This window comes from Patiria miniata, unplaced genomic scaffold, assembly GCF_015706575.1.
Source record: "Patiria miniata isolate m_02_andy unplaced genomic scaffold, ASM1570657v1 HiC_scaffold_18, whole genome shotgun sequence".
In the NCBI taxonomy this organism is placed as follows: Eukaryota; Metazoa; Echinodermata; class Asteroidea; order Valvatida; family Asterinidae; genus Patiria; species Patiria miniata.
In genome coordinates, this window is record NW_024037056.1 from 5,810,892 (window position 1) to 5,831,780 (window position 20,889).

The 20,889-nt window shown below is 43.7% G+C and overlaps 1 protein-coding gene across 3 annotated transcripts in view; it reads right to left on the minus strand.

The window, feature by feature from the left end:
- Positions 1-20,889, minus strand: part of LOC119724400 (mucin-5AC-like) — a 44,907-nt gene that overhangs the window by 10,482 nt on the left and 13,536 nt on the right. For all 3 annotated transcript variants that reach the window (XM_038195440.1, XM_038195439.1, XM_038195438.1), the window contains exons 7-26: positions 20,355-20,598; positions 19,371-19,417; positions 18,504-18,817; positions 17,628-17,772; positions 16,215-16,391; positions 15,238-15,405; positions 13,814-14,063; positions 12,301-12,588; positions 11,805-11,851; positions 11,182-11,376; positions 10,179-10,378; positions 9,191-9,298; positions 8,165-8,450; positions 6,955-7,145; positions 5,367-5,439; positions 4,195-4,430; positions 3,426-3,630; positions 2,243-2,381; positions 857-1,044; positions 76-252 (exon numbers count right to left, since the gene is read on the minus strand). In XM_038195440.1, the coding sequence (XP_038051368.1) occupies positions 76-252; positions 857-1,044; positions 2,243-2,381; positions 3,426-3,630; positions 4,195-4,430; positions 5,367-5,439; positions 6,955-7,145; positions 8,165-8,450; positions 9,191-9,298; positions 10,179-10,378; positions 11,182-11,376; positions 11,805-11,851; positions 12,301-12,588; positions 13,814-14,063; positions 15,238-15,405; positions 16,215-16,391; positions 17,628-17,772; positions 18,504-18,817; positions 19,371-19,417; positions 20,355-20,598 (3,678 nt within the window). The remainder of the gene's footprint in view (positions 1-75; positions 253-856; positions 1,045-2,242; positions 2,382-3,425; positions 3,631-4,194; positions 4,431-5,366; positions 5,440-6,954; positions 7,146-8,164; positions 8,451-9,190; positions 9,299-10,178; positions 10,379-11,181; positions 11,377-11,804; positions 11,852-12,300; positions 12,589-13,813; positions 14,064-15,237; positions 15,406-16,214; positions 16,392-17,627; positions 17,773-18,503; positions 18,818-19,370; positions 19,418-20,354; positions 20,599-20,889) is intronic.

Here is a 20,889-nt window from a genome sequence, read left to right on the forward strand (position 1 = left end):
TTTGATCAGCTTTGTAATTATCACAGCTTGGGAAATCTAAATCCTGAGAGATCAAGTCCAGAGCTCTATACTTACGACAGGGTATACAGGTTCCGTTGCCATTGTCCATGGTCCCCTCGTCACAGAAGCAGCCAGACACCGGTTCCATGTCGCACAGTTGCGGTTCCTTATCCCAGGGGTAGCAGCTGGTGTAGATGTCGTCTGGGCAGGCACACTCTCGGTAGTGTGTCTCATCAGTCGTGCAGTCGTAAGCTGTCGAAAAAGAGATCAAGTTTCTAATGTAAATTTTGAGTTTATGTAGGTTTCCCTTCGCCGACTTTTTTTATTAAAAAACACTGTATGCACTGTTTACGGGCCTGTGTGGTCTAGCGGTGGAGCACAGGATCCATGATCATTAGATTGTGGGTTCAAGCCCCGACGTGGCTGTGCATGTCGTGCCCTTGAGTAAGGCACTTTACCTCAATTACACCGCCCAACCCAGGTGTTAAACGGGTACCGGCATTATTCAATGCTGGGAAGGTAACAGACTCGCTGTGGAGGAGGTGTGGCAATCCCCACAGCAGCGTGTGATTTCTTGTCCAATTGCCTCGAAAGAGAGATGGGCACTCTGTTCCTGTTAACACAGGTTTGCCCCCTTTACAGTGTTGTCCGAGGACTTGCGAGAAAAAAACAAACAAGCTTAATTGGGTGGGACTCGAACCCATGACCTCCTGCTCATAGCGCAGATGTCTTATCACTCAACCACTGAGCTTGCCCTTTTTTCCCTTCTATTTATTTTAGAATCAAACGTTATACAAGTTGCAAATAGTATCATTTATTTACAGACTCAAAGAAATATGACGAACGGCAAACTTACGACAGAAGTCGTCCTCCCGCCAGTCGATACAGATACCCATCGCCGAGCACTCTGCGACATAAGCCTCGAAATCCCAACACGTCGGCTTATCGCCGTAACAGTTGTTGTACAGACAGTTCTTGTAGAAGTCGTGCGGGTCAAGGACGTCGTGACATTCACTAAACATGTCCTCATATAGTTTGTCGCACCTGCAGAAGGAAAAGTAAAAATAGAATATATTCAATTTTACATCAGTTTAGTGAGGTTGGCAGAAGGGGTGTGCATTTACAGGTAGAGTGGAAAGTCGCTATACTGAACACCGCTATACTGAACACCGCTATACTGAACACCGCTATACTGAACACCGCTATACTGAACACCGCTATACTGAACACCGCTATACTGAACACCGCTATACTGAACACCGCTACACTGAACACCGCTACACTGAACACCGCTACACTGAACACCGCTATACTGAACACCGCTATACTGAACACCGCTATTCTGAACACCGCTATTCTGAACACCGCTATACTGAACTCCGCTATACTGAACACCGCTATACTGAACACCGCTATACTGAACACCGCTATACTGAACACCGCTATACTGAACTCCGCTATACTGAACAGTGCTATACTGAACACCGCTATACTGAACACCGCTATACTGAACTCCGCTATACTGAACACCGCTATACTGAACACCGCTATACTGAACACCGCTATACTGAACAGTGCTATACTGAACACCGCTATACTGAACACCGCTATACTGAACACCGCTATACTGAACACCGCTATACTGAACATTCGGCTATACTGAACATTCTGCTATACCGATCATCGCCCTTGGCTCCTGATTTTTGTGTACAAAACGTACCACAAATTGTCAACAGAAGAGCGACAAGTGGCTATTATTTCCCCAAGGAATAGAAGGGGGAAGCCACTCATTGCTGTAGGTAGTAAGCTAGAAAAAACTGTGTAATTACATAATTCAATAGTCGACACGTGTTCAATAGTCGACACGATGTTTGTTATAGCGGTGTTCCACTGTAGTACAGCAATTGACTCAAAAGCAGTGAATCTACAACTAAGACCCAATCCGAAACGGACATTTTGTCAGTGGCTACAGCCACGGCTACAGACATCACGTGAGGATCTTGATGGCCCGTGGTTGAGCGTTCGATTAGCCCAGCTGTCATGGCTAACCCGTCTGCCTTTACCCGAGTCGATCCGGGTGAGCTACTCAAACGCACCCATTGTTATTTGCAATAATTTTGACTCGCCAGGCCGACTACTTAGAGAATGGTTTTGACTAGTCCGCCGCTGTTTTTACTCGCATATGGCGAGTGGACTACCGCTAAGGTCGAACCCTGCGTGTAACAGGGAATTTCACTCGTACCACTCAATGACATCGGGGCCAGGGACGCATTCTGTCGGCTCGACATCACAGCCGCAATCGGCGGGTGTGGACGGCGGAGCCAGCCAATCACAACAGGTGCCCGTCTCCTCACAGGTGGGTAGAGGATTACCGCAGTTTCCTGAATAAAAAAAAAAGAAGAGAATAAAAACCAATCCATGGGGTGCTGTGGTCCGATGGTTACAGTGTTTGACTCATGTGCCGTGGTGCATGGGTTCGAATCCTGACCATGGGAACATGGTGCTTGTGCTCTTGAGCAAGACACTTTATTGCTTCCTCCTTTGGATGGGACGTAAAGCCGTGTTGTGTAAAGCATGTTAAAGAACCCAGTAACACTTATCGCTAAGAGAAGGGGTTATCAAGACTGACCAATATCACCCACGAACTGGTCAGTAGCTACATCTAGGCCAACTCCTAAAATCTACCACCGATAAATGGGGGTAACTAGTGCACATCCGCGACTTCTGCAGGCAATTACGGTCCATTTTCAGTCCCATACACACTACACACAACAAAAGAGCTGACCAGTGAAGTTGCACAAAAGTCTTGCTGCATCTTTTAACCTACTGGAAGAAATTTGAGAGTTTGCTTCGGAACTACTATGGATTTTTTGAATTGCGCACTGCATATATTAGGCCAAACAGGTGCGCGCGCATCACATAACCAATAAGAATTGGCCTAGATGTTGTTCCAACAGGTTCGTGGGTGATATTGGTTGGCCGTGATAGCGCCCTCTTATGGCAGCGGGTTATCGCGGCGGCGGGTTATATTTTCAGGATTTCAGGCCAGAATGCTCCTTTAAATGTTTTGGTTGCCCAGCAGTTATTACCTGTCGGTATGACGTCACTGGGCACATGGTCTTTAACCCCATGAGCTCGGGAAGCGGTCATGGCCGCGGCCGCTAATCCTCATTGGAATGCAGTTGCCAGCTGTGGTATGCCGTGGCACACGGCTAGTGGGTAGTTCCACAGCTGCTGCTTTTGTGCAGTCCCGCTACCACACAAAGGCTGTGCAGTCATGCGGGCCACTTGCTCTATGTGTGGAGGAATGTCCCCATTATAACCCGTGCTTAAGGGGTTAATCAAGATGTCAACAATTTGAAAACTGACATGTCAAGCAAGTGCTTGATGGTGCATAGTACTGTGAATTGACGGCATAAACTCACCACAAAGACCCTCCGTGCTGTTGTAGTAGATGGCCTGAGGAATCTCCACCTTGAAGTAGTGCAGATCCATGGGAAGGTAACGGACCTGCAAGGCGATGCTTGGAGCATAAAACAACATGTACAGTCCGGCCTCGGTGACCGTGAAGGAGTCGTAGGTTTCGATGGGTAGAGTGTGGGTGGTGCCATCAATGACGACTTGATATTCCTGAAATTGGAAAAAAGACAGATTGGAAAATTTCTCCCTGAGTGGTTGGAACAAAACTTGGCACGGATTGATTATGGCACTAACTACATTATGGACACTACATCGGCGAAACGAAGCATCGTTTGACTGACCGATATACTGAGCACCTTCGAAGTGTCCAACTCAATCTCCCCGGACACCCTGTGGCGCACCCATTCTCCAAGCCACCACACACGTGTGACAACATGCGTGAACGCCCAGCTCTTGGAGATGGAACAATGCATCATCTACAAGCTTGGAACGCTCACGCCAGGCGGTTTGAATGTGGATTTTTCCGCATTCAAACAGTCATAGCTCCAATAAAAGCTCAGCGGGGCCGAAAATTCAGCCAGAATAATTCCCGGTGAGTACTGCTTTAACTTTTGTTTTCATAACTTATACATACATACATACACACAGAAGGAATACGCTATCGCAATATCCCCCTCCGGCTTACAGCCAGGGGGATAAAAAACCCAAAAGTGTGCCAATCAGTGATTAACACCGACTGGTAACATGACCTACCCATGTCTTTATGAAACCTACCCCTTGATCGTTCCTCTCAGCCAACATCCTGATCCGGTGGCCATCATACAGGATCTCTATCTCCCTGGGGCAGGTGGTTCCTGGGAACAGACCACACTCAATGTTGTGTATGAGGATCACGAATCGTGGCGGCTCCTGAGTATCCTTGGCTAAGACGTAGGTGCAGAGGCCTTGGTCGTCAAACTCTACGTTGTTGAAGTCAAAGTAGTGAGGATCGCCGTAGCCCCAGCATTCGCCTGAAGAGAATGGTTGTCACAATATGTGATTAATTTATAAATCAGGTATTGATCATTGTAACAATCATGTTTGTAAAAGACTTCCACGCAATCCCAAAAACTAACAACCCCCGAGAAACGTTGTTCCCTCTTCAGAAAAAAATTCACAAGCCGTGAGAATTTTCCTCATGCTTTGGCCCTTTTCACAATGTGCTAAAAACACACACGAAGCTTGAGAAATTCTGTTTCATTGTAAGTGGGGTCAGGGAACCAGACTGCAGGAACATGATTCTTTTTCTTGGTTTTTCCAGCATCTACAAACACAAAACTTGAAACTAGTCAGTGTCACAATATTTGCTATAAAGTACTGACCCCAGAATCCATCCATTTTGAAAATTACAACAAAAGCAAATGTTGTATATTCCATTACGTGAATCTCCCATTTGAGCTAGACCCGAGTTTGCCTATGACAAACTCGGGTCGTACCTACCGATTTCAGATTCAGCAGCTTTCAACGCGATCTCTCTTATCTGATCAAGAGTTAACGAGCCGTGAACAGGTGGTGTATGGTGCCTCTGCCTGTGAGCTTACTGACAAAAAATATCTACCAAAGTCTACTAGGTTCTTGTTTATAATGTAAAGTATTTGGAAAAGTGTCACAAGTTATTATGTGAGCAACTTTGAATCATAAAAATCGATCAAATATATCTCGAGATATCAAATAAGAAACAGTCCGACTTCAGCCATGCTCTTCAAGGTTTCCGTTATTTGACACCACCAGCTCATGGTCACTGGCCCTGGGGAAGTGGGTGCCAGGGTAAGTGTTTATCTTATAATTACTTTACTGATAACAGCTGATAAGAGTCACAGTGAAATCGGTAGGTACAGTTCAGGGGTTTTGGCAAATGGGAGTTTCACGTAATGCCCCTTAAAATTTGATAAAAAAAGGGTTCTTACATATTTGTGGTGGTGGGGGTGGTGGCGGTGGTGTCTCGGAAATAGTTGTAGGTGGTACAGTGGTCGGTGGTAGCTGGACGTCAGAGAAAAACAAAACCCAAATGTTGTTAAGAACACAGCATGCACTAAAAGGTCCTAGGTGAAAACAATTTGGGCAAGATTTTTAGATGGACAGAAACATTTCATTATAACTGAAATATTATGGTTTATATAACCGACATACAGATCCTTGTCATTTGATTGGTGGAACACACATCATGTGAAATTCGTTATTGCTCCCATTCACGCCGCGGCTCAAAAAGTACTATCCGCCCATGGGGAATGGGAAATACTATTCAACAGTTAGGATCATCCTTGTTCCATGACGCGGTATTTGTGTGCAAATACATGCTGGTGTGCACGTTCAGCGTTGCGCATATTGTTCCAAAGAGCCGGCGCTACAGCGTTGGCTTCAAACATTTTCGTGAAAGGGTGGTTTGGAAGAGAGAAATACATTTTTTTCCAGTTTTGTATTGAAATAAAAGTTCAAATATATCAAATGACAAGGATCTATATGTCAGTTATATAACACAAATATTGAGTGGCTTTAAATTGTGAAATGGGAGGAATGTTATCGCTCGGTAAAATCTGGACTTTTCCAGTTCACTCGGCAAAGTCCAGATTTTACCTTGCAATAATATTCCTCCCATTCCACGCTGAGCCACTCAATATTTGTATATCAAATTACCAAAATGCAAATGGGCAATTCCACGCAAAAGTGGACACAGCTGAAAAGTGGAAACTTTATGAAATTTTCAGAACTACAGGCATTACAGCCTCAAATGTGGTATCAAATTAAAAGGGGAGGACAAGACCTATCATTTGAGTGGCGTGCCAGTGAGGTGAAATACGGTCAAATGTTTGTGTCAAAACTGATCAACAGGGAGTCCCTGCCAGGCTGGTGCAGAGGTTACTTTCCTCGCCCTGGTCCACATGTGGATTGGGTTTTCAGTCCCTACCTGATTCCGTGGGTTTCCCCAGAATATTCTTCTGGGGTTCTCCTTCCACCTCTAAAAATGTATTTCTTCTCACTGTCTTCTGTCTACAGGTTTCTTCAGGCTTGTGAGCTACAGTGCCTAGGGCACTTTTTAGGAATCCTTAGTTTCATTACCAGAAAGATATCAATAAAAAAAAAAACTGTTAAAGAGTTTGTTTAAGGGACATGTGTGGTCTTGCAGTACAGCAAAGGATTCATGATCCTGAGATTGTGGGTTCGAGCCCCGCCGTGGCCATACGTGTTGTGCCCTTGAGCAAGGCGCTTTACCTCAATTACGCCTCTCAACCCAGGTGTTAAATGGGTACCGGCATAACTCAATGCTGGGAAGGTAACAGACTCGCTGTGGAGGAGGTGTGGCGATCCCCCCACAGCAGTATTTCATGGACTTGAGTCTGGCCCAATCACTTTGAAAGAGAGATGGGCACTCTGTTCCTTTGAGCACAGGTTCGTCCACTTTACCTTTTCTTTTAACTGTTAAAGAACCACGGACAGGGCTGGGAGATTTTGGGCTTAAAACCGTTCATAGGTAATCGACAAAGGTAGACTCGTTACCACTGTGGTAGGCGATGGGCATTCCTCCACGCATTCGTCGTTGTGTAAGTAAGTACCCGGCGGGCATGCGCAGCCATCCACACAGGTGTCCACACAGACGCCGTCAGGGAGGACAAACGGCTGATTCTCACACGACGACTCACAGACTGGGATGCAAGGCTCGTAGGTGAGGCATCCCTCGCACTGGATGGCTGGTGGAGAAAAGGTGTGAGAGAGACTTAGAATGACATCAGTAACCACCCTCAATGTCCTGAATCCACCTGTTTTTACAGTATTGTGGAGTCGGGTGTCTTGCTGGGCAACTCTCAGACGCGGATGCAGGGTTCATAGGTAAGGCATCCCTCGAACTCAACGGCCGGAGGTACAGAAATTTCAAACTGCCTTTAAATCAGGTTTTGGCCTTGACCAATGTAATAAGCACTGTACTGGGCGAGTAAATAAAAACAAAACCCAAATGTTGGGACTATTATTTTAGTTAAGTTCTGCATGTAGCACCTTTAAAATCTAGGATATGAAAGCCCAATTCATACGCTTTCTTTTAGTACAAGAATAATCCAAATCACTCATGTACTTTGCGGCGTTGCTGAGTTTTAAACACAACCATCGTTTTAAAGTTCTGTCCACAGATCACAAAAAAGGTGTGCATTCTTTCAGCTCAGCTAAGCGAAAACAATTCACACATATCCCTTATGAATTGGGCTTTCATATCCTAGATTTTGAAAGTGCTACATGCAGAACTTCACTAAAACAATGGTCCTGACATTTGAATTTCATTTTTTTTTTTACCCACCCTGTATACTCGGTGCTGTCAAAGAATTTGTGAGAACATTTTGTTCACTAACTTGCTGGAGTGGGAGTCCAACCCACAATCTCCTGCTTATTAGTGCGACGTGTTAAAACACTAGACCACCGATCTTACGGTGGTCGGCTAGCTGGCTCTGCTAACCACAGAATTCCGCATTTACGATCACCATTCTGTGCTAACAGCGCTAGCAGAACAATTCTGTGCTAACCCTGTAGCACAGAATCCTTAGTTTCTGGATGTACACATGCGCAGAAGCCAAAACTCCTCGCTGACCCGTAAAGTACGCTAACCAGCCGTAATTTCTGCTACAGTAAGCAGGGATTGTTCGCTAACGGTAAGCAGGTTTGAATGTAACATAGCAAAGTAGGACTGAACTAGGATAAGAGAGCCCAACTTGGTACTTACGACAGAGTTCCTGGGTCCGCCATTTGATGGGCACCCCTTGCTGGTTACACATCTGCGCGTAGGTCGCGATGGCCGTGCACATGCACTCACAGTCGCCGCCGGAATCGCAGCCACAGGTATCAAAGACACAGTTGTTGAAGTAATCGGCGGGTGGGACGAACTTGTGACACGGCTCAAAGAGCACGGAGTTGATGATGCCGCATTGCTTCTGAGCCCAAGTCTTGCGGTGGGGGTTTTCTACACAAGGGTCTGTGATGGGCGGCGGCTTGCCACAGTAATCATGCACCTACAAGAAGGGGAACACAGTAACTATATTAGCCTCCGAGGAAGGAATATAACAACTATTACCCTCTAAGGCAGTCAATAGCTAAGACATAACTGCCCTCTATGGGGAGTCTTGCGGTGGGAGTTCTCTACACAAGGGTCTGTGATGGGCGGTGGCTTGCCACAGTAATCATGCACTTACAAGAAGGGGAACACAGTAACTATTACCCTCTAAGGAAGGGAATGTAACAACTATAGGCAGTCAATAGCTAAGAAATATTGCCTGCTATGGGGATTTTTGCCGTGGGGTTCTCTACGCAAGGGTCTGTGATGGGCGGCGGCTTGCCACAGTAATCATGCACCTATAGGAAGGGGTACACAGTAAGTATTATGCTCTAAGGAAGGGAATATAACAACTATAACCCTCTCAGGCAGTCAATAGCTAAGACATATTGCCCTCTATGGGGATTTTTGCGGTAAGGGTTCTCTACACAAGGGTCTGTGATGGGGGGCGGCTTGCCACAGTAATCATGCACCTACAGGAAGGGGAACACAGTAACTATTACCCTCTAAGGAAGGGAATATAACAACTATTACCCTCTAAGGCAGTCAATAGCTGTGACATATTGTCCTCTATGGGGATTTCATGACTGAATTCTAAATAGCTGGGTATATGTTCCTTTGCAGCAATTTCTAGAAATCCAGTCTTCTTTATAAGTTGTTATATAACCCTTTCAGGTAGTCAATAGTTTTTATATTTACCTTCCAGCTGTTGCCAAAGTCATTAGGATCAATGAGAGGTATACCGCCCCCTGGTGGCAAGAAGTCATCCTCCTGGATGTCATTGTAGTTACCGCAGAGACCAGCAACCTACAGAAAAAATACAATCACACAACCATGTTGATATTCCTCCTCCGATACTATTTGCCTATGGTGAGCTGAAATAGTGACCATCATGATGGAATTTGTTTCACTTTCACATGAACTGACCCGAGAGCTGGACATTGAGTCAATACAGAACACCGTATAGAGCCTTTGCATTGCAGCCATCTTGGAGGTGCCTTCTTATTTTCCACAGGGATACGCAAGGGTAGACCTACTACGCATTCATTGTCACTGACTTAAAAGGTAGAGTACATCATTTGTCATTTGTGAATTGTTTTCGTTTGAAGCAACAAAAGTGCTCAAAATCTAAAGACGGGTGCTTAACAACTAACCCGTTGAAGTTTTAGCTCAGTGAATGCTGTATATTCCAAGAAAACAATATTCTAGGATCTTCATTTCAATCTAAAAGTTCCAGAGTCATGTTTTGAATTGTGCCCGAAATCAATGTCCGGGACACGTTCTCATTCAGTCGATTGCAGCTACGCGATGTCAATCACTGAACCGATGAATTGTAGCAACCACGCACACGCGTGCGTGGTGTCAACACTTGCATGCACCAAGAATTAAAATGAATTAAAAACGAATTACTAATGGAAATTTCCAAAAATGCGTCTTTAGACGCATATCTTTGGAAATGACCTTCTTTTAGTGTTTTCTTCCAAATGACAGCATGCCTGAAAGAATAAATTCACAGGGAGTTTAGTGCCATTACTATCTTTAAACCAAGTAACCTTTTCAACAATAATTTTGTCAGTTACTTTGTGGATAGCTGCAAATGATGTACTCTACTTTAACATATTACAAATAACAACCCGAACATCTTCAAGATGGCTGCTAAATGCAAAAGCTCTACACAAAAGCTCACCCTGTTGAAATGCTCCGGTGTGACTTTGACTTCAATCCTGGTGGCTCGATCCCACATCAGAGTGACACCGATGTTGGTGTGCACAAAGATGTACAAGCCCGACTCGGTGATGGTGAATTCGCTCAGGCCTCCGATACCGGTATCCACCTCGATCGGTTTCCCTCGGACCAGCATGACCTTCTCCTGTTCAGCGCCAGTTCCTGTCAAGAAAGGCAAAAAATGTTGGTAACCGGATCTAGCGTGGTCTAGCGGTAGAGCACAGGCCTCGTGATCGTGAGATAGTGGGTTCAAGCCCCGCCGTGGCCATGCGTGTTGTGCCCTTGAGTAAGGCACTTTACCTCAATTACTCCTCTCAACCCAGGTGTTAAATGGGTACCGGCATTATTCAATGCTGGGAAGGTAACAGACTCGCTGTGGAGGAGGTGTGGCGATCCTCACACAGCAGCATTACATGGTCTCGAGTCTGACCCACTCGCTTCGAAAGAGAGATGGGCACTCCGTTCCTGTGAACACAGGTTCGTCCCCTTTTTTTTTATAGCTTGTACCCTTCCAGAGACTACAAAATCCACTAGGAGATTCGGAAAAAGTTGCAGATTGGAGAAAGTTGCTAGAAGGATGTTGGTGACCATGGGCCGAATTTCACAAAACGCTAAAACGCGTCTTAGGAAGGGTAACTCATCTTAACTCGTGACTCGTCCTAGGATCGAATTCATCAAACTTAAGACGCATTCAACACATTTTAACTGTAGCAACACCGCTGAACTCGTCTTAATTTAAGATCAGTCTGAGGGTCGTCTTTTCTCATTAATGCGTGTGTTAATTTGTATTTCGTCTGGAATGGATTTAGTAAAATCGGTCTTAGGACACGTTTTTATAGCTAAGATCGATATTAGAGTGGGGACTCATGTTAAGAACTCAGATGAGTCGTAAGATCAGACAACTTTCTTGAAAACGGTTGCAGGACGCAGTCACCCGTAGGCCCAGGAAACATAAAATGACATACCTATGGCCATAGTGATGGCTTTGGTGCATGTTACTCCTCCGGATCCACAAGGCACGTTACCCACAAGGATGTGGAATTGCTTGACCTCAGGATAGTGGCTGTTGGTGACCAGGACGTAGTCACATTCCCCTTGGAAGCTATACTTCTTGGCATCGAACGTCTGGTAGTGGGGATCACCCCATGCAATACAGGTTCCTATGGTGGCCACGGCAAAAGAAAATTGCGTTATGGATTATTGTGCACTTGTAATGCATAAATAAATGCCCAGTCCCAGGTGCCTATGATGGCCAAAAAAAACACATTGTGTTGTGGATTATTGTGCACTTGTAATGCATAATAACGTCTGATCCCAGGTCCCTATGATGGCCACGATAAAAGAAAATTGTGTTACTGGTATTTTTAAAGTTGCACTAATAACGGGCATGTGGCAGTGGGGATCAACCATTCCGCACAAGTCCCTATAATGGCCATTACAAAAGAAAGTTGTGTCATGGGTATTCTAAATTTTCAAACCCATTTATCTGCATGGGGCTAGTTAAAAAGAAATTTATGTTATTGCTAAAAACTGCAATGTTTAGAAATTGATTGAAAATTAATAACGGATTATTTTTTTCACGTCTTACCTTCGCAATACTCATTCTTGCATGTCACCTTACCATCCTTGCATGTACTGAAAAAAAATTAAATTTTTTTTATTTACGTCATCTTTAATGAGGGTTAACTTCGATCATATTGCAGCCACTGCCAGAAACACCGAGGCAAACCCCTTCTCTTAGCGACAAGTGCTACTGGGTTCTTTAACGTGCATTACACAACACATGGGACCTACGGCTTTACGTCCCATCCGAAGGACGAAGCAATAATGGTAAAGTGCCTTGCTCAAGAGCACAAGCACCATGTTCCCGCGGTCAGGATTCGAACCCATGTACCACGGCACACGAGTCGAACACCATAACCACTGGACCACAGCACCCCAAGAAAACACTGCTTTACTAAAAACAATAATTTTCTGGCAGTCTTTCTCAAAGGCAAAGTCAGAAAATATCCTTCGACAAAAATTATGCTAGGATTGAAAACATCAAGTCCTCCGACTTTTTCAACATTTCTGTTAACACTTACCATACGTGGCACCCTACACGCCTGACCTCGTTCGGTTCGTACACGTCTCCTCTGTAATAGCACTGACAGTCCGAGATTGGAATACACTCCCCGTTATCGAGCACGTAGCCAGTATCGCACTCGCAGCCACGTAGGCACGGCCCTTCGCACACCGGCGGGTCGTGGAAGTTAGCACAGGTGGGCTGGCATTCTGCGGGGACGGTGCACTCACTGTAGAACTGGTTCTCTGGGCAGGTGAAGGACGGGCAGGTGACGTGGTCACATTGCCAGATGCCTCCTCCACAAATGCTGCACGACAACGAAAACAAGTAAAAGTTTCATACGTTTCCAGTCATTCTATAAATTTGGAGTGCCCTTTTTTCCCTGTCCCTGTTATATCTGATATCTATGAGTTTATAAGATGTAATTTTTGCGTCGGGGTGATACAAATCAAATTAGGTTTTGCCCTTCACTGACGTTTACATCTTATAGTGATTTATGCAGTACCCGCTGCTAGTACATCAGATTCGAACCAGCCAACAGATGCTGTTAGCTCGGTGGTCGAGTGGTAAGACATCTGCACTAGAAAGCAGGAGGTCGTGGGTTCGAGTCCCACCCGAGTGATTTTTTCCAACTTTCACTCGGGAGGTAACACACTGAGTATACAGTGATTAAACGTTGGTGAAGGGCAAAACCTAGTTTGATCTATGATTTTATAATTCTGATAACTCCTTAATTAATGCAGTTGTCCTTCAAGAATAATTATGAATAGACCTTTATATTCATGAGGAAGCCATTTTCGATCGTGTTCCCTGAATTCATTTTGTAAATTGTAAACTGTTGAATGGGATGGCGCCAGACTAGTTTAGGATTGGAGTGTGTCCCAAACCTCACTTTCATTTTTTTTTAAATGCGGCTTCAAACATTAGGCTATGTTCAATCACAAATTATTCATCAGAGCAGACTGGTATTAATTTATAATGAAGTTATATTTCATTGCTTTCATTTCTACTTGCAAGTTCCAACAAGGGGTCCGCAAACCGCAATGTGTCCCCTTTTTCCGCGGTCCATCTCTATATGTTTTGTGTTCTTAAAAAAAGTCAAACGACCTCTAATGACCCCTTGATGACCTTTGACCTCCAATTTCGAGGAAGAGTCGTGATGAACCCCATCCAAGGATTACTCCATCCAAGTTAAATTAAAATCCATCAAATTCGGTAGACAAAGAAACATTTGAAACAATGACCTCTAATGACCTCTACATGACCTTTGACCTCAGTAACCCGATGAAGAATTGTGTCTTCCCACCCAAGGGTCACTGCATCCAAGTTTCATCAAAATGCACGAAAGCATGTAGAAGTTATACATTCAAATTATATGGCTGCTGTCTAGCGCCCCTTGAACACAGACATTATGGGGAACCGCCAACATAGGGCTTGATAGCTCAGTTGGTAGAGCACCGGAACGGCAATCCGGAGGATGCAGGTTCTAACCCCTCTTTGTTCAACATTAAAATGATTCATAGGCTACTCACCATGTTTCACAGTTCCTCTCGATCGTCTCTCCGCTCTCGTACCAATGAAACTCTTCGTAACACTGACACTGATCCGCAGGGATGCAGCTCCCAAAATCATCAACCACCTTGTTGTCATCGCAGTGACATCCTTCCACGCACACGTCCTGGCACTGGGCTCCGTTGGCGATGGCGCGGATCGACTCGCATGAATGGCCACAAGAGGGCGCACACTCCGAGTAGGACATGTTGGGAACGTCACACGCGACATCTGCACATCAATAATAATAATAATTATTATAATACGTGTAATGGTACCATTAAGGAGACATGGTATCGTAATTTCATCGCACGATGGGAAACATCGGTCATTAGGGAGACATTTTCAAGTCTCCCTAATGTCACAGCCCCCCTTTAGAGGCAAAATTTTACTGTCGCAATTAGATTATATTTGTTGCTCGTGGTCTAATTAGTAAATATACCAAAATTCGTGGAAAAAGGACAAGGGAATATTGGGTTAGGGCACATTGAAGTTTGAACATTTTTGTGTACAAGTCTATGGGAATGTCTCCCAAATGACCCATTTCCCGTAATAATAATAACAGGTTCTTAAATAGCGCTTTTAACTAAGTTCAAAAACGCTTTACATTATCATTACCCCTGATCATTGGGCCAATTAAACATTCCAAATACCATCTCAGCTCCCTGGGGAGTATACAGCTCGATGCCGCCTGTTAGGCGCAAGCAAGCTAATTCAATCATAATAACCATCTCTGCCCTCACAGGTACCCATTTACTCCTGGGTGGAGAGAAGCAATGAGTGACAAAGTGCCTTGCCCAAGGGCACACGTACCATGACCCCAGGCTGGACTCGAACCCACAACCTGCAGCTTAACCCGCAGACCACGAAACCAGTGCCCTTAACCACAAGCTACAGCACTCCACAAACAAAAACACCTTTTTGGTAAAACTTTTTTTACCCCACCTATATACAAGTATGTCCCAAAAAAGTGTCCGTCTGACAATTTTTGAAATAACTACAAAACCATGAAGTCAATTTTGAAAATGCCTGATTGTGCAGATACTCCTAAGCCTTGGCCTCAACCCCTGTGAGTTTCATTTAATTTCAGTCACGCATCACTACACAATGGTCAATTGATCACAACAACATTTTTGGACTATGTGACCCAGTTCCTTGCCTCATTCAATTTCAGTGCTGTGTTTTGTAAGCTGTGTAAAACCCTGCATGTTGTGAAAAGGGCTGCGGTTGGGATTGGAATCATTTGCCTGGCTATCAGTCATCATGGCAAGACCTCAGTTTAATGCTCAAGGGCAAATGATTCCCATCCCAAACCACATCGGCCTTTCTTACCTCTCTTAGCGGCTGGAGACAAAGACTACCTAAGATGCGATTTTACAAAATGTATATCCCATAGCACACGTACCGCATTCAGGTATAGCATTCCTCCAGTCTTCCAATATGACATCCTTCTCCCGGCAGTCCGATGCATACTGGGAGAATATGGCACAGTGGTCGTCATCTTCGTTCCCGTTACAGACGTCGTAGCGACAGTCCTGAAAGTATGGGCCTGGATCCACAACGCGATGGCATGCTGGAAAGAAGTAGACGTCATTAACCCTTTAGTCACTGTAGCACCCAAAACCGCTTGACCACTCTATGGTTTCAATGATTTTTCAGTGAATAAATACAATGTAACACAATGTGGTACACGTGCAAGTTAAACTTGTGGCAAGCAGTATGTTGCATATCATGCAATTTTGAACCAATTTTTAAAGGTAGAATACATCATTTGCAGCTATCCTAAAGTAACTGACAAAATTATTGTTGAAAAGCATACTTGGTTTAAAGATAGTAATGGCTCTAAACTCCCTGTGAAATTATTCTTTCTGGCATGCTGTCATTTTGAAGAAAACAACAAAAGGTCATTTCGAAAGAAGTGTCTAAAGACGCAGTTTAGGAAATTTCCGTTGGTAGTTCGTCTTTAATTCCGCAACACCGTGAATGGGTGCACGCAAGCGTTGACATAATTCATCCGTTCAGTGCATTGCATCGCGTTGCTGCAATCAACTAAAATGAGAACGTGCCCCTGACGATGATTTCGCGCGCAATTCAGAACAAGACTTGGCAACTTTTGAATTGAAATCGAGATCCTAGAATATTGTTTTCTTGGAATATACAGCATTCACTGAGCTAAAACTAAATCAGGTTAGTTGTTAAGCACCCTTCTTTAGACTTTGAGCACTTTTATTGCTTCAAACGAAAAAAATGCACAAATGACAAATGATATACTCTACCTTTAACAATCGGGGATCCAGAATCAACATAGGGAATATTTTGCAATTGGGTTGGCGGAGATGGGATTTATTTTGGAGGGGCAACGATTGACAGAGAAGTACTTACGTTTGAAGACATCCTCAGTGAATAACTTGTTGCACTGCTCATAGGCGATGTCTTTCTTCTGTGAGTACAGCTCGCAGACATTAGGGGGTTCTACTGGGGGTACATCAGAGCAGGTGTCTCCTTCAAATCTCACCTTCCAGCTGTTGCCGAAAGCCGTGGAGGATGCGACTCGGTCACCTGGGGTTGGGAATCAATAATAATAAATAATAATAATAACAGGATTTTTAAAGCGCCATTCCATCTAGATCATGGCGCTAAAGCAACACAAGATAATGAAAACAGACATTAACATGAAATTGGAAACAGGTGAGCTTTTAAGTGTTTTCTGAGTAATGAAATAGTCTCCTGTGATCTGATGCTTGAGGGTATGGTGTTCCAGAGCTTAGGGCCGGTAATAACGAAGGCACGGTCAGTGGAGGTGTTCTTGGATCTCTGCACCGACAATAGTGTACCATCATTACTGGAACGAAGGCCAGGTCGGCCAGATACGTTGAGCTGGATGAGGCGGTTAAGGTACTGAGGAGCTGTGTGATGGAGACATTTGAAGATGAGGAGGGCTATCTTGAATTCAATTCTTTGCCGGATGGGAAGCTAGTGAAGTTGGTTAAGTAGTGGGGAAGCCAATTCACGCTTGTCAGCGGTGAATAAAAGGCGTTTTGTAGTCGTTGAAGTTTAGACTAAAACTAACTAGTTAGGTAACTAGTTAACTAATTAATTGATTAAAATCATACATGGGCCTGTTCAGAGATCAACTGGAAGAGTTGAACATACTTGTATGTTGCAAAATTGTATTCCTTACATAGCGCTTTCCTTCATATCAACAATTTCAAAGCGCTTTACAATTATTCCCCCGTTCGTCAGGCCATGGGACCACGCGGCAGCCGATATCAGCGCTCAATCGGTCCTCTACCCTCACAGGTACCCATTCATACTCCTGGGTGAAGAGGGACAATTGTAGTCAAGTGTCTTGCCCAAGGGCACAAACACCATGTTCCTAGGCAGGGTTTGAACCTATACGCACCATAGTACATGAATCCTGGTTAGTTTTAGTAAGCTTGCCATCAGGTATCATGACGTCATCCGCCTGGTTCTTGTTGAACATTCTGCATATTTAACTCAAGTTTAACCCTGGTTAATCCTAGTTATCTTACCATCAGTTTTCACAAAGCTTAGTTCTTGTTGAAGATTCTGCATATTTAACTTGAGTTAATTAACCTTTTAATCTTGGTTAATCCTTGTTATTTCTCAATCAGTTGTCTTGAAGCCTCGTTCTTGTTGAACATTCTGCACATTTAACCCAGGTAAGTGTAATTAACCATTTAATCCTTGTCAATCCTAGTTGAACATGCTGCATATTTAATCTAAGTTAATTTGATTTAACTGTTTAACCTTGGTTAGTTTTAGTTATCTCACCGTCTGGCGTCATGAAGTCATCCGCCTGGTTCTTGTTGAACGTTCCACACAGGCCGCAAGTCCTGTTGAACTTACTCGGCGGAGCGACAATCTCCACGCGATTCTTGCCATCCCAACGAATCACCATGCCGTTACCAAGCGACACCTTAAGTAAACAAGTTGGAATTGCGAGATATATGAACTTTAGGTTAGTATATGAACTTTAAAATCTCTGTTTTTCAAAGGGTCCACGACAGGAATTTTACTTCGAAACCTATTTTGTGCAACTTTCTACTCTCCTTATATGTATGAAACAATGTGACATCCCTTTTTGGTTAAACGTTGTGAAAACTGCACTTTAAACAGTTGAATTTGTCCGTACTTTCCAGACAACTGAGGGCGTTGTTGCTGTTATGTTATGCCAGGAAGATACTGTTCAGTTTAGAGGTTTTCTGTTCAAATTGTGAACCCAAGCATTTTCGCATTGAAAACATTTCTGAAAAAGTGTGCTCGTTTGCGTACTGTCATGTACGGACAAAACATGGAATCGCCAAAGAAAAAAAAATTTACGACAGCAAACTATCTAAAATTCTGGCGACTTTTGATGCTGAAATAGCTGTAACATTGGGGTTTCTGCCTGAAATGACGTCACACTTTTGCTCATGAATATGGAAATTTGTATCAGCATAAAAACCAAAAAGGCACCAAAGTACCCTTGAAAATGTCCAAACGAAAATTGAAAATAACGTTGAATGGGACACAAAAGTTTCTTTTCAAGGATTACATCACCAAAAAATACATTACATGGGCTCTTCATGGAGGAAGAAGAATTTGGAGTAACGAGATCATCAACAAGATTTCAAAGTAAATTTTGATACAAATCTTAAAGAGTTTTACCACTGTCAGCAAGGTCGTTGGGCGGTCTACCATGATTCCGTCAACAACAAACGGGAACACGGTGATGGTGTTCCCGTTGGCGGACACGCGGTGACCCCCAGCAAGGATGATGACGTCATTCGCGTTCTTGACGATGACCTTTTGTGTACAAGACACACCGGAATGACCGCACGGAGCATTGTCGGCGATGATCTCAAACTTATCGTCGCTGTCCCAGCAATCCTTGACGAGTTGGTAGGCGCAATCTCCCATGAAGTTATAGCGAGTGTCGTCAAAGGTCTTGTAATGGGGATCTCCCGAGGCCCAGCATATGGCTAGAATCAAATAATAATAATAGTATTAAGCGCCTTTTCCAAAGGATACAAAGCGCTAGAGTGAACATAATGAGACCCATTATGTAGCACCTTTTTGCTAGGTGCTGCGGCGTATATTGCAGCCACTGCCAGAAACACGTTCCCCTTCTGTTAAGCGACAAGTGTTACTGGGTTGTTTAACTAAACGTGCAATACACAAAACACGGGACCTACGGCTTTATGTCCAGTCCGAAGGACAAAGTAATAATGGTAAAGTGCCTTGCTCAAGAACACAAGCACCGTGTTCCAACGATCAGGATTCGAACCCATGTACCACGGCCATGACCACGGCACAGGAGTCGAACACCGTAACCACTGGACTACAGCGCCCCTTGGAATACAATGAAAGATTTCTGTAAACACTCCAGTTTACACAAAATTTACTTAAAATATTACAACCAAATAACTGGGCAGATATTGGCTGTCGTGCATATTTCAAAAGACGGATCCCATCCTTCAGAAACAAAACCCCTTGATTTTACAATACGAATGCTATAAATTTTCGTCAACTCACTTTCACAGATGTTATTGGTGCAGGTCCATTTGCCACCATGACAGGTGCTATAAGAAAGTTAAACAAAGAAAAGAGTTACTTAACAAATACTACTGCAGATATCAAATGACAGAAACTACAGGGTGGTTCAAAATAAAGGAAATCCACTTTTGACAGCAATTTTCACCTACTTAGTTAACTTATTTCAAATTTTGTCGTCACATTGTAGTAAAGTATAGCCCTTTAACCATGCATGGTGAAAAAAAGTTTTGTAAAAGTCGCAAGAATTATATTATGCTAATTTGAATACAAGTCACCAAAATCAGTCTTGTCCAAGTGTTATTCTATGTAAAATTGGACGTTTTTGTAGTTCACAAAAATAAGAAACCTTGCCAATAAAATGTTTGACCTGGTAACTTTTACTGAGGCTGTCCGATTGTTCATGTCAGTGTTAAGATCATCTACCCAAGGAGCTGTAGGCTTCATTTCATTGTTGCACAACATCACATAATAATCAAAAAGAAGTAGAACTAACAATCCTTGTCTGACGTGTGCTAATATTTTGTCTTCAAATCAAGCTCCGAAAGCTGAGCTCAGTCAAGCGGATGGAATGTATACCTCCGTGGACAAACAGGTTTCACACATGTAATGTTCAAACTACCATAGCTCAGAGACAAAATACCCAATTCCAATGATTATTTTGTCACTTATGCACAAAGGCCAGTACTTAAATAGTTACTAATCCAAAGTTTAACAAACATTTTAAAAATAGGTGAAAATGCTGTCAAAAGTTGATTTCTTTAATTGTGGATCAATAAAAAGATACAGCTTTATCTGTTAACCAGCTGTGCGCATAACATTCTTTGCCTCATATCTGAAATGGTCCAATTGGAGTTTATAGGAGTTTCTCAAATTCCTATGAGAAACATTGTCAAATTCACAGGATCAAATTGCCAGGCCCTTTACCCAACAAACTTTCAAACTTTGTCTGAGAGGCAACTTTACCACTGATTGCATCCGTCTGAGATGGTCGACCCCGTCTCATATTCCTCCCCGTTACTGACGCACGGACAGTCCTCCTCCTTCACGCACTGCCCGTCGCTGTTCTGGAACCGGTCTGTAGGGCACCGGCACCCCTCGACGCAACCAATCGAATGGTCTTCTTCGCAATCGCTGGCCGCTGACCCGCACATCTGGGTGCAGGTGGTGCCACAGCTGTGATAAACGGTGTCAGAAGGACAGGTCCAAGCTAGGGTCGGGGAGAGAAATTGGAGGGTTAATTTTCAAAAAAATATTCCTTCTCAATCTCAGGTATTCTAAACTTTGATGCATAAGACTAAAACTATGACAATGGTCTATAAGTTGGATGATTTCTGTTTTGATATTTTCAAATATTACAACAATTTCATAATAAAAAGTGGTGGGCAGCCGTGGTAGTCAGGCAGAATCAAATATATCAAAGTAAGGTAGCACTTTTAACCCTAACTCCGAAGGCCTTTTTGCTTGGATGTAGCATCAATCCTGCAAAATCCTCCAATTG